The sequence below is a fragment of the Plasmodium gonderi genome, assembly GCF_002157705.1.
Source record: "Plasmodium gonderi DNA, contig: Chr13, whole genome shotgun sequence".
Classification (NCBI taxonomy): Eukaryota; Apicomplexa; class Aconoidasida; order Haemosporida; family Plasmodiidae; genus Plasmodium; species Plasmodium gonderi.
In genome coordinates this window covers 563,062-578,130 of record NW_021628938.1, presented here as the reverse complement: position 1 = coordinate 578,130, position 15,069 = coordinate 563,062, and the positions used below count along the sequence as shown (strand labels likewise).

The following is a 15,069-nucleotide window of genomic DNA, read 5'->3' as shown; positions in this document are numbered from 1 at the left end:
AAATGGATTGGAATTGCACTTAAAATTAAATAGCGTGTAACATTATAAAAAGTACACCCGTGAGCACACATCTTACTCACAGAACCCTATGAAATTGATACATGTAGCTTCACAAATATGTTCTTTAATTTTTTTTTAGATAAATACAAATTGTAATAAAAATACGATAACAAAAATTTACAATAAAGAACAGGGAAAATGAAAGAAAAAAGGAAGAAAAGAAAAATGAACCAAACATTTTATTGTATAAAAATGTGAAAATTTTAATAAGTTATACTTTCCTACTTTCTAAAATGGAAAAGAAAAAAAAAAAAAAAAAAAAGAAAGACGCATGTTCGTAAAACTCTATTTTATGATTGTCTAATACTTATGAGTTTATACTACAACACCATAACCATTCACACTTTTTTTTTTTTTTTCCCCCACCAAATGATCAAAATTAATATGATTTATAAATAAGACATGACTATTGTTATCATATTGTCTGCATATTTGTTCGGTGTAATATGTGTTAATAATTTTATTAATTTTTTTTATAACATAACAACGATAACTTGGGCTTAATTTTATCTTGTCTTATCTTACCTTTCCATTTTTTTTTTTTTTTTTTTTTTAACTCTAAAAAATTTTTTTTTATGAGCGTTTTTTTTTTCTTTTTTTTTGATACTTTCTTTACAAGGTGTAAAATCCTAAAATGTTTTTTAAAATGTATACAACAACATGTGTGTAGGTTATCATAAACATGTTGAACTTTGCTTTGATGTTTTGTAAATATAAATAAAATTTATAATTGAAAAAAAAAAGTGAAAAGTTTTTCTCATATATGTGTTTTTTTTTTTTTAATTTTAAATAAATTAGTTCATATTGGAAAAATAAACATAATTATGAAATTTAATATTAGTAGTAAATATATGTATGTATATATATATGCACGAATCCCTTTTGATAATTTGGAAGAAATGTAGATATGTTCTAAAAATCCATTTTGTTCTTCTTCTTTTCCATTCTTTTTTTCTCTCTCCTTTTTAATTTATTTAAGGTAAATAATTTGGGATTTTTCAAGGCTAAGATATTTTTCCTTCTTTTCTTAATAAACCTGATTCTGTTGATCCTCTGAACAAGGGCAAAAAAAAAAAAAAAAAAAAAAAACAGATATGCGTACGTATATATTTGTGTTTTAGGCACTTGCAATAAGTGCAAAATCCACTTTTTATTAAATAATAAAATCCTTATATTTACAATGTGTAAATTAGCAAAATAAAATATAATAAAATATACAAACAGATAAAAAAACAGATAATCAAAAAAATAAACAAACAGATAATCAAGCAAATAAACAAACGAATAAACAAATAAACAAGCAAATAAAATTAAAAAAAGCATGAACATTTTTTTTTCCTGTATAGATTTACCTGTCTCGCTTGAACAAAGGCCTTATTGAAAGTGCCTCTTTTGTTCTGCAACTTTTCTTCCAGAAGTGAAATAATATCCCAAGCGTAGCTCGATAAATAAACAAACTTATTGTATGAGTTGGTTTCTTCGAAAATATTTTCATCCTGAACAAATAATCTGTTAAAAAGGGATATTTGGGTAAAAAATGACAGCTTTGGACAGTGTATATTTCAAAAAAATATGCTTTATTCGCATATTGAGAATTGTTATATATATATATATATATATATATACGTGCATGCACGACGTGTATATATAATGTGCAACGGTTCGTGAGTCCGCACTTACTTCCTTTTAAACATAGAGGCTATTTTGTATAAGGAAGAAAGAACAATATTAATTATCTCGTTCTCCGGAGACCAAAGATCTTCGGGAAAATCTTGAATTATATTTTTGTATGTCTGCAATATAGTTAAAATTCTTGCAAATGATTTTTTTTTATTTATTAAATGTATGTTTATGGCACGTGATAGGGTAACGATGACCAGAAAAAATTTGCTATAAGAAAGCAATTCCTTGGTAATCTTTGAATTTTCTGTCATTATTCTACTAGTATGATTGTGTGGCTGGATGAATGAATGGTTGTATGTATTTTTAGTCATTTCCAAATTATGTCCGTTTTCCAAAATTGAATTAACTTTTTTGAACTCTTCATCATATTCTTCATTACTTGAGTCACTGGAATGGTCATTCCTTTCGTTATGTTTTGATGGGTCACCAGGTGTAGTACTGTTTGGTATAAAGCTCATGGGTAAGTGATCTGTATCTTTATTATTATGTGAAATAATGGGATAATTTGTTTTCTCATCACTTGCTGAGTAGTAATTTTCGTAACTTGCTTCTTTAACGTCATTTTTGTCATCAAGCCCGTTTGTAATCCATGGAAATTTCACCAATAATATGCAAATTTTTGCAAGCAGAAAACTGATATCCTTATGATATATATAGAAATGTTCGAGAAAATACGAATTTAAAAGTAGAGATAAGACTTTTTTTAAAATCAGGTTTATCACAAATTTATTGGTAGAAAATAACTTGACTAATAGCAATGGAAAAAATGGATATGCCATTTTCTTATCTATATAATTCAGAGATATTTTTAACGATATTATTTGCACATATGGATTTTTATTAAATAATCCGTTTTGTATTATCAAATTCCAGAAGTATAAAAAGTATAAAATTAATTTTTCATGAATTGTCTCTCCATTAATTACAGTGTAATGATCCTGTTTATTCTCAACATTTGTGTCACTTCCATTGACATATTTCAAATGACCCTTCTTTAAAAAGTATAACTTGTACATTTCATGAGCATATTTTTCATGCACTAAATTTTCTATAATGTCTATATCCATATAGGAAAATATTTGCTCCAGTGATTTGTAAAATAGGTGTACTAAATCTTTGCCCATATATCCACATATATCATATTTACCACAAAAATAGGTAATATTTTGTACTGAAGTAATAATATGAAAGGATAATTTGTCTTCCTTCATAAATTCCTTTATATCAGAGCATCTTGTATCAATTAAATGATAGATGAATGATAAGAACAGGTCTTCTAACTGATTTTTCATAAAAATGATGTTGATATCATGTGGAGAGGTAAGTAACTCGTTGTTGCCATTTTGGTTATACTTATTCATGTTTCCTTTGGTACTTTTCAATAATTCGCTTATGAAATAATTTCTAATAGTATCGACCTGGTTTGACGAATTTGTTTCGTTGATGTTATATACATTTCTTTCATTCAATTCACCTTGACTATTTTGACCTTTTTCGAAGGTTTCGTAATTTTCTCTACTAGTATCCCTTTCCTGCAATTTTAAGAACATTATCTTCTCGCGCCTACTTTTTTGATACTCCTTCGATACTAGCCTTAGCTCATCCTGCGCTAGTTTGTCGTCACTTAAAATCATTTTCCCGTACAATGGAATTCGTTCAAAAAAAATGGACGCAAAGATGGGCAATATATACAGGTATGTGTAGGTAAAAGAGGCCTTTTTACAAAATAACAAATTGTGCTTTAAAATTTTATACGAATTAAAAACATATATCAAATCATTTACTTGTTGGAAAAGCAAAGTGGTTAGGAATATATACATTTTCTTACATTTGTAATTTGTTTCATTAGAAAAATGAGCTAAAATGCTAGCAAACGTAATGTAATAAAATTCTTCTTTTAATAACTTTGCGTTAGCTCTGTTAAGAAATACATACAAAGCATTCAATATTGCAATCCTCGAATCATCATTTTCATCATTTAAATTGTTTAATATTTGAAAAAACTTTTTTTTTTTTTCTGTTTTTGATATAGGAAAACGCATTAAAAAATCGATATAAATCTGACCACACAGAAATGATAATTTCAAATTGTGAGATTCTTCAATCATTATTGTAAATATCTGGTCAACGCAGCTATTCATTTTTAATATAATATAACCCTTTTTGATGATATTGTTTATATCTTCTCGTAGCATACAATTTTTGAACAATATTAACAACTCCCATACATGATTTTTACTTTCCAGTAGAAGAGATATCTGATTAATTAAGCAATATCTTAATGAATTTGTCGATTCTTCATATGAATCACATCCATCTTCGTTCTCCTCATTATTATTGTAATATGTAGAAAGAACATTTTCGTCAAGTAAATAATTCAGTTTTTTCTGTCGTTTAAGACTATGTGCATTATCTTTCTGTGAATGACAACTTTTTCCCTTTGAAGTATCTTCTATTCTTTTCTTGTTCTTCGAAATAGGGCTCTGATTTGGGCAATTATCGACATTTTCATTAGGATTAGCACGATTGGATAAATCAGAATTTAGCCAAGAAATAATATCATTTTTATTATTACCTCTTATTAAGTATGTCAATGCATCAATGCAGGACAATATCAGTTTGTCAAATTCTTTACTGTAATAGTTGGGTATATTTTTCAATATGTCAACGGATGATAAAATTATTAATTTTCCAAATTTTCTGAAATCGCATAATTTTTTTTTCTTAATAATTTTAATGCACTTGGATGATAACACAAATACATCTTCCTTACCATAGCAGAAGCAGTAGACAAGCAGGGGTTCAATTAGACGAATAAATTCGGGGAAGTTCGTAAAGGGGTAATAATCACAACTTACTATTTTGGAATTTATTTTTTCGTGAATAGGTTTAATATGTTCTACAATATTTAATTTGTCATTGTGGTTTGCACTTTTTTGCTCCTTCTGAATGTTAGTATTTTCTTTAGTCGATATATCATTAATTGTAGTATAAATAGAAGGGTAATTTGGCACTTCATTTATTACTCCATTTAGATTATTGTTAATTTTCATTCTATCGATATCACAGTCATTACGAAAATCGCCGTTCACATTATCCATTGAATCTCTTTCTTCACTAATTCTTAATATTCGATTAGAAGTTCCATTTGAAGTTCTTAAACAGGTGGTTAGGTTTCCCCCCTCATTAAACAAACTAGACGCCCGCTTAATCATGTGGAATAACAATTTCAGTGAAACCTTCGCTAGAACCTGCGCATGTACTTGAAAATCAAATTTTTTTGTCTCTCCTATAGCATCATATATGTTTTTCTCCTGAAATGATCCTTGTATAATGTTCATATTATTATTTCCTTTGATAGGATATTGAATACATTTATTTTGGTAATTAAATCCTAAGCACTTTTCCTCCGTTGTTTTTAAAGATACATAAAATTGAATACTTTTTTTGAAACTAGCAAAGCTATGTATTGCTTCGTTAGACATGTTATATTTAAAAAACAGAATTTTACAATTTTGCATAACAGCTAGTAAATTTTTATAATTATCTCCTCTGAAAAAATAAATTGATTTTGTGAATAGTTTATACGTAATATTTAAGATAAATTTTGGAGACAAACTTTTATTCTCTTCTATTCCTTTTACAAAATAATTAAAATATGAAGAAATGATAAAAAAATATTTTTTCTTAAATATAAAATTTTTATCAACTTCATAATTTTCGAATGATTCACCACTAAATAAACTTTCTAAAAATGTCAAAACATTATCTTCTATACATTTTTCTGGTACTATATTTGTTAACAGTTTGATAATATTTTTTCCATATGTTTTTTTGCTTTCTTTTGTTTTTCTTTTTATATGTTTCTTATTAACATCTTCTGTATTTTTATCAATTTCGTTTATTATTTCTAATTTAACCATGTTAAAAATGTTGCTACAAAGTGTATCGTGTAGGGCACTACTATAATCTAGTGGGTTGCTCGAGTGAGACTTACCCTCCCTGTTATTATTTCTACCACCGATGTGTGAAGTGCCACTACTTCTGTTATAGAATCCGGGGTAAATTTTCTTGGATTTTCTTAAATTTCCTTCGTTTAATGTGTTAAAGCCAATTTTTAAGTAATTTTTGTCTAAAAATTTTTCCTTTTCGTTTAACACCGATTCTAGGATGGAGTTAACCGTGCATAAAAATATTGGTACATGATATCCCTTCGTTAGATAATCCGACATTTGCTTAATGATCAAATCGAAGTAATTCAATCCTAGATACATGGAAATATAGCATAATGTTTTTTTCGATTCGCTTCTTACATTGTTAATTTTGGATGATAAACAAAAGCATAACTTGTATATTATTCTGTGCAACTCTTTCTCAAAATTGTAATTCATTTTGTTTAAAATTACTAAAAAAGATATGATAAGGTCTGATTTGGCTATTGCTTCTTTGTTTTTATAGTCCACAACCAAATCGTTTATGTAGCTCTTTTGTTTTTTCTTATTATTCATCGCCGATTTGTCAAACATTAAAAATTTTAGCTGCGGAAGTATACGTTTGATGAACTTGTGGCAAAACGGGTTCTGTGTGTTGGTTTCTCCCATGCATTTGGCCTCCACCTGTTTGGCTACCTCCAATTTGGCCTCCTCCAGTTTGGCTTCCTCCAATTTGGCCTCCTCCAGTTTGGCTTCCTCCAATTTGGCCTCCTCCAGTTTGGCTTCCTCCAGTTTGGCCTCCATAGTGTTAGATTCAAATTGATTCTTTTCAGTCACGTATACAACGCTATCATCCTTACCATAGTTTTGAAGTTCTTTCGAAAATTTTCTGATTGGATGGGCTATTTCCCCACGTTTCCTTCTTTTTCCTTCGCTTCTGGGGTCACAGTTATGCTCCACATGGTAATCCTGAAATTCTCTAAAATCGTACGTTCTCACGATATGGCTTATTGCCTTTTCAATGTATAATTTATTAAAGGAATTTTTTTTCAGCTCTGAGAGCAATAATTCTAATAAGTTATAAACTATTTTTATTCCTACCCTTTCGGTGCATGCCCCAAGTAATTTTATACTATTTGAGCTGAGAATTTTGTTGTATGTTTCTTTCTTAGAATTTGTTTGTAAAATATAATTTAACGATAGTGGTATAATAATCTTAGAAATGGTGTAGAAGCATAAATATGGGGTAATCATAACTAATTTTTCTACACTTTTCGAATTGTTTTCTGATTTTATATCTATTATATTTTGAATTATTGAACATTCTTTATACTTCTCTCTTTTTTTTATCCCTTTATCCTGAGAATTATTCTTATGAAAATTTTCAATTACGTTGTAATATAAATCGTGAAACAACAACTTTTCTAAAATTTTACTGCTCGTTTCATCTTCTCCATAGTTGTTGCCATTTTCTCTGTTGTAACTTTCCTCATGATGTTTTGTCTTTACTGCGTTAAAACATAATAAAGAATTATCATTTTCATTTAATACATAATTTCTTATTAGGGAATTTTTAACATCTCTTAAAAAGGAACCAATGTTTAACTTCCTCAGTATCTTCATATGGGGGCAGACATGCTTCGAGGCAGTAAGAATAATTTGGAGAGAAATTCTTGTAAAATCGTTTGCATTCTTCTTTAGTGCATTCAGCGCTTTGGGTATTATAATATTTACAACAAAGTGTGTGCAAATTCTAATATCTCTCACAAGGTTGGAATTGTCTGAATATTTTTCATTTCTATCATTTTTGTCATTTTTATCATTCCTAACATTTCTATCATTTGTTTCATCTTTTTCATATGCTTGTAATAAACACTTCAACAATTTTATAAAGAACAGAATGAACTGAATAGATTTATCCCTTACCATTTCATTTGTCTTTTCGTTGAAAATTAAAAATGCGCAGTGTCTTACTATAACTTCGTAAAATATAATATGGCTATTTAAAAATAGGTGGCTGAATGTAAGTTCTTGGCGCTTCATCTTCTTCATCTTGATCTCTCCATTTTTGTTCTTTATTACCTGGTTTGTATGTTCATTCCCTGAGGGAAATGAACCCGGTTGGTTGCACACACTAGTCGTTTTGTAATTGTCCTTCTTAACACCCCTCTTCTGCGCATAATTATTTATAACTTTCGACATTTTAACATTGCTTAAATCCAGCAAAATTAGAAATTGTGCATCCGCATCATACTCATGTTGTGAAATTCTCTCAATAGAAATATTCATAGCACAAAAAATTTGTGTGATCTGAAGAAACGTATAATAATAGTTGCTCTTTTTTATTTCATCATTTCTTAATGGAATTTTCATAATGTGCTTTAAAACTCCTTTCGAGTTATAATTTAGGTCATTATTTTCTCTTAAAAATAGCTCCATATTTTTTTTAAATTTTTGTAAATATTTGTTTATATTTCTAATTTTTAGAAAGATACATCCAACCATAATTAAAAGTTCTCCTGCGATGTTCCTACATGTTATATCATAACATCTTTGCACAATTTCGTACACCATTGTTTTTAATTTGTAACATATGTACATTTTGTGTAAGTGTTTGATAGAGTGTGACTTAGATAAGCATATGCCTTTTTTTATTCTTTTTTTATCTTTTTTTTCGTTGTTCATTTGAGGTAGATGTGCATGGCTGTGTAAAGCATGGTCTTTTTCTTTGTAGCAAGACAAATTCCACTTTTTATTTTTTTGCCTCCAATTCGTTAGTTCATTTTCCCCTTTTGAAATATTAATAATTAATCTCTTTAAGGCTATTAATATTAGTTTTATTTTTTGAATATGTTCAGGATTTGTACTATGTAAAGACTTTGCGTTGATTAGCACAAATGTCATAATTATATTCATAACATGCATGTTGTATAACTGGTTTTTATTCATAGATGATAATTCAATTAATATGTGCAATTCTTTATTGTTAAGAATTTTTAATTCATCTATTTTACTTCTTCTACCAAATGTAATTCCATTCTTTTTTTGCGCTAACAAAATTGTGTATCTTCTTAAAATAGTCCTTTTAATGCATATTATAATATCTAAAATGAATGGCTCTAATATCTTCATACTTTTCGACATACACATATCAGAACACTTTTTCATTATTAATTGATTTTGCGATACCCTATGTTTCCTGCTTTTCTTATTTTGTTCTTTTTTGATTGCACTACCATCCTTGTGTAATTCAAAATCGTTTAAAGCAATATCGTTATAACCACATAAGCGTAGAATAATACTGAATATCTTTTCAGTGATATTATTCCATTCGTTATAATTTAATCGATCAATAACTGTTTTGTTATTTATGGATTTAATTAGAACCAATATAGAATTGGGTATTATACTATTGTAAAAATCATGATATGATTCGTTTTTGCTCCAAATATTAAATAAAATGTTAAGAAATCCATTTTGTTTCCCCATTATTTTTACATTTTTGTAGAATAAAAAGGTAAAGAAATCTTTAGCCTTCATCAAATTGTCTTCCATAATTTCATAGTTCTGCATAATGAACTGAATATGCTCAATACATTTCTTATTAACATTCTTCAAATAGGAGTTTTTTATTTTAAGTTCAATGTTTTCTTCAACTGTGTTTGTACATTCTTCATCCTTGGAGGGATGAATATGGTGGTACTGATAATAGTCCTCTCCATCGATATAGCTCTCGTTTTCTCCTTCTCTGTTTTTTCCTGAAGTTCTAATTATGTGATGCGCTTCGACGTTCTGTATTTTCTCCTCATTTGAGCATAAATCATGACTAGCAGAACAGGTGGAGAATTTGTATTTTCTGAAATTCATTTTTTTAACTGTTAAATATATACTCCTTGATTTGACCTTCTTTTTTATATAGTAGTACCCATTGATGTAATATGATATAGTGACAAATACGTGAAAAAAAAACTCGAAGTAGTTGTTCAATTTGTACTTCATAATTTTTAACATTTCAATAAATAGATTAAGATTTTTACTGAAATGAAAATTTTTAAAAAGTGCGTCTTTCTTTATTTCAATTATATAATCGTTGAAGTGCCAACTAGAATAATTAAATATGTCATCGTAGGGAAAGGTTAATTTATTCATGCTTTTAATATTAGAATTTTTCAGGTTCATATTTATCACATCAAATTCATAATTCCAATGGTTCGAAAATTTCCCTTGGCATGTACGAAGAAAGTTTACTAACACCTTTTCTTTGTCTCCATGCCTAAGCAAATTGTTGTAGTCAATTTTGCTTTTGTATACATTTACAAATGGATAAATAACTGATATAAGTATGTGACAATAGTTTTCACAAGAAATGCTCGACAAATAAAAAATTATATTTTTCTTTAATTTGTAATTTCCTTTTTTCATTTTATTTCTTAATATGCAAAAAATAATTTTTATCAAGATGGGGGTAATAATGTTGCTATCTTCTTCTTTTATATTTAACAATAATTTTGTGATATTAACATTCTTTTCTAACAATATTTCTTCAATATCATTTTTGTAATTGTTTAATTTTTTGTTGCATGAGCAAAGAATATGTACAAACTTTAAAATATTTGGAATCTTCAAAATGTTCATATTGTGCATAAATTTGGTAACAAAAGTTTTTATGCACAACTTAATTTCATTGATTTGGGATTTAGCAGAGTTCATAATAAATGCAGATGATATTGAATTTGTAGTGTCATCTCTGTACCCTTGAAACAAATCATTCAAATTACTAGTGATGTCGAATAGAACATTCATCATGCTATAATATTTTAACTCGTGTACATAGTAGATAAGACTATTGTTAATATATTCCATTATCCAAATGTACATGTCTAAAATTCTTATTTTGTACGATCTGTTAATACTATTTGCTTGAGGAACTATCAACATATCAAGAGACATTAACACAATTTTGAAGGCATTTTCTGTATTCACATTTTCTACTCCTGACCAAGGGGATGTGTCCATGGTCTTTTTGACATATAGATACTGGCGCATTTCTTTTTCACATTCATCTATGCTATGCAAAATGAAGTTCCTTAAATCGACATGGTGGGTAAACGTGTCCATGGCATTCTGTTCCTTCTGCTTTTTCGCCTCGTCCACTTTTTTCTCGTCCACATTTTCTTCGTCTACTTTTTTCTCGTCCTCATTTTCTTCGTTCACTTCTTCCTGGCTCACTTCCTCTTCGTCCGCTTCTTTCCCCTCAGCAAAACTTGAGACTTCCTCATGGCTATAACTCACGGATTCACCAGCTTGCGCTTTTTTCCTCCCCAGGGTTCCCTCCAAGTCGTACAGCTTTTTCTTACTCATTTTGAATATGCCATTTAGTATGTAAAAGTAGTAATCCAATTGGTAGTAATAACTTTTTTCATCGTCCACTTTTTTTTCGATACTGTATGAACGCATAAAACTTTTCATGTGAACAATAACGGACTTATGAATGCTTACCAAATTGACATTTAATAACATAAATAATTCGACAATACATATTTTGATAGACACTTTCAACACATATTCTTTTAAAATGTTAAAATTTTTGAAAAATGTTAAATAATTTACTATGTCCACAATTTTGGATTCATATATTTTTTCGTGTGTTGCTATATATTTTTGATTTTCTAAATATATCATGCAATCAAAAAGTGGGAGAAGCTTATCATAGCATGTAAAGTTAATTCTTTCCGATACATTAACATGTTCTTTTGTAGTATAACTTTTATTCATATTTTTTAGTTCAATAAATATACCTATTAAGAATTTGATTATTTGTAGAAACTCTTTCCTATTTCCTATATCGCAGAAAAAGAACAGTTTTTTCAGAACTTTCAAATATGAATATATATCATCCATTTTACTTTCGAAATATTTCATTTCGTGTAAATTCATAAGTATGTTTTTTATTTTATTAAAATAGTTGCCACAATACATATCGTGCCTATTCCACTTGCTTAAACAGTTGTATAAAAACGTGTTATTACTTGAAAGCACATTTTCAACTATTGTTCTGTCATTTTGTATGCATTTTGATAAAGTGGTCATTATAATATTTGCATCCAGTATAATGCTATTCATATAAAATTTCATATTAAAAAGGTTTTCTTTATTAAATTTCTTTTGTACGAAATTACTACATTTCAATTTCTCTACATTATCACATATATTTCTAAATGTGTCAAAGTAATTATCTTCCTCATTTTTATAGCTACTACATTGTATACATCTCAGTAATATACTATTATTGACTGTGCTTATCTCTGTTAATAGACTAACATATGCAAATAAAAATTGTATTACTAATTGAAGGTACTTCTCTTGTTCGTTTGATGAAACATCTTCTTCCAAATTTGTAACGCTTAAGGAATTTTCTATATTCAAATAATTATTTATTCCTTTTATAATTATAAGTATCATTTTTACTTTTTCAAAGATGAAGAAGAATAAATTCTGAAGCTCAGTTTTTATTTGTGTTGCAGAATCACATTGGCTACTGCTGTTACATGCTGTATTATTCTCATTGATGATATAAATTGGCTCACAACTGGAACTGTAGTTTTTCGTTGGTTCATCTATGCATGCATTGGTGCTTTTCCGTTTCTTCTTGTAGTTGTCCTCACTCTCCACCTCAGTGCAACTTGTCCTTTTATGAGATATCTGGATTAAACTATTTCTTCCTCTTTTTGTTACTATTTTTAAAATATCATATAGAACCAACATTTTTCCCAAGCACAAATTGGTGAAATTTTGGGACCATTTGTCATTAAAATTGTGGGAGAATTTATTAGAACCAATTTCGTTCCATGTATTTTCATTCGTTGTCAATTCCTTTGATGTATCTAACCCCTGCCGTTCGTCAAACATATGGCACATTTGCTCAAGTAGAAATATATCTGTATTTTGGACATCCTTCGTTATGCTGACAAATATATGTCTCAAAAAATTGTTCATGTGAATATCATAGCCGCCTTGATTTTTTCTGCTTATCACTTCATCCAATTTTAGAATGAAACAACAAAATAGAGAATTACAAAAATTGTTATGAATAGTTTTATTATACCTATCCTGTTCTTCTTGTTGTTCGGTCATAATGTTCATAAATGTGTTGACAAGTGAAATGTACATATTTTTTAACCCTTCATTAGAAACTACATCATGATTCAGTAAAAAGAACATATTATCGTAAATATTCCATATATAAAAATATGTAATATAATTTAATTTTAAATTATTCATACGTTGTGCATATTTACTGAGTTCACCCAGAGTAGTTTCCATTATGATATTTTTCTTTTCATTATTTTTTTCTATCCAAATATTTAATATTTTTTTTAAAAAAAAATTTGTGGACTTATGAAAAATTTCTTTCATAAAAAATATTTTCTTGTTAGCATCACAAAACGGTGATTCATCATCATTTACTATATTGTTGCACTTCCCTAATATGATACTTCCATCATGTTTGTCATTTTTTATGTAAAAATTGGGAGAAGTTTCTGCTCCATTGTCATTCCAAAATTGACAATTATTCTCTATACCTATTTCTTGGTTGGTATTATTATTCCCCTCTGGAATGGCTGAAACTGGAAAATTCGAATTGAGTACTTTTGGATCCTTTTGACCAGTTAACAAATGTAAGATATTTGTAATTTGGTCTGATACAACTAACAGATCGGTGTAGTACTTGATATACAAGAGGGAATAATTTTTCAAAATAAAAGTTAAAAATATTTCCACAAATTCGAACGTTCCATTTTTTGTAAAATTATATAAATCTCTAAAAAATGATGCTATAGCTTTCTCTAAAAATTTAATACGGTTTGTGTATTCAATTGGATCATAATAATTTTCACTTTCTTTGCAATAATAAGTTTCTTTTAAAAACACAGAGTAAATTATAAATTTCAAAAAAGGTAATGTCTTTTTTGATAATTTGTTTTTGTCAACTTTTAAAGCTTCGAGCATTAGTAGACTAATTGTTTCACAATAATATCCTAATTTGTTCATTTTTACATAATTGAAAAACGAAAACAACTTTTGAAAACATACTATTAAATTGTGTAAAGATAATTTTCTCAATAAATAAGAAAAACTATCAGCAATAAAAATTTTTACTATATTGTTCCTGTGATGTAATAATGGTAAAGATATTTTTATATACTTATCCACGTTATTAATAATTCTTCTATTCATTATTCGAAATATGTTTGCATATGTGTTAAATATTTCTTCCAATAAATCTAAATTATTAAAATTAATTTTGTCATATAATATTTTTAATATATGTTCTACATATTTTTTACTTTCATCTTTTAAGTCCTTTATCAATATAACCAGTAGTTTATAAAAATAAGCTTCGTCATTCTGGATTTTACTACTATGTATATATTTTAAAATTATCCCAAAAATTCTATCTTTATTCAGCAAAATTAGCATTAAATTTTTTGCATATGGTTGCAGTTCTCTGCAGCATTTTCTGAAGTCACTGTTGTGGCAATTTTGGGGATACTCCTGAAGAGCTGAGTAAAAATTGGTCCTTTTTAGATCTATAAAGGGGGAAGTCAACAAAAAAAAAAAAAAAAAAAAAAAAAAAGTATATAAATAAAAAAAAAAGAAAAAATAATAGTAAACTAGGACAGGTGAGCAAATCCCAAGTTACTGGAATTGCGATTCGTGAAGAAGTGGAGTACATTTCATTTGTGAATAAATGTTTGTTCACACAAATGTCCATAAACATAACACAAATTAGTATCTTTGTAATCGTATTGGATTAATCACGGCAGAGTTTATGTATTCGCAGTGGAAAGAAAATGGGTACTCCTAAAAATATTCACTTATAATAATGCACACAGCACAAATGTATGCATATGTATAATTGCTTATATATGCATACACATGTATATGCATATGTATGTGTTCTGCTAATTATCGATTATTTGTCTGTACATTCAGAGTCCTTGGATTCGGGGCTTATTTTGTGCGACACGAAGTTGTCATCATAGTTTTCTCCACTTAATATACTACATAAATTTAGTTTTTCTTTTTCGTTAATTTCTTTAATTCTATCATAAAACGAGACAAAGTTTCCTTTTTTCTTTTTATTCCTTAATTTCAATTTAATGTTTTTCATAGACTTTTTCATTTTTTGCGATTTGAAATCTGCTTTATAAATGGGTTAATAGGAAATATGGATTTTCACAAGCCATAATTATAGCCAAAATGGATACAATATTTTTAACACGAGCAGAAGTTTGTATGCATATTATACATATATATAATATCTATATCTGCGTATGCATCCTTGTCACCCCTTGATTTTCATTACATAAGGGATCAAATAGATGTACAT

General features: G+C 28.0%; 1 protein-coding gene across 1 annotated transcript; it reads right to left on the bottom strand.

Moving 5' to 3' along the window:
* Window positions 1-972: 972 nt before the first annotated feature.
* On the bottom strand, window positions 973-14,862 carry PGO_130860 (hypothetical protein, conserved; the record flags this gene model as incomplete). Its single annotated transcript, XM_028689602.1, has 4 exons — window positions 973-1,113; window positions 1,413-1,569; window positions 1,741-14,266; window positions 14,667-14,862. 4 exons carry the CDS (start codon window positions 14,860-14,862, stop codon window positions 973-975), a joined length of 13,020 nt encoding a protein of 4,339 aa, XP_028545403.1.
* Between the last annotated feature and the right edge of the window lie 207 nt (window positions 14,863-15,069).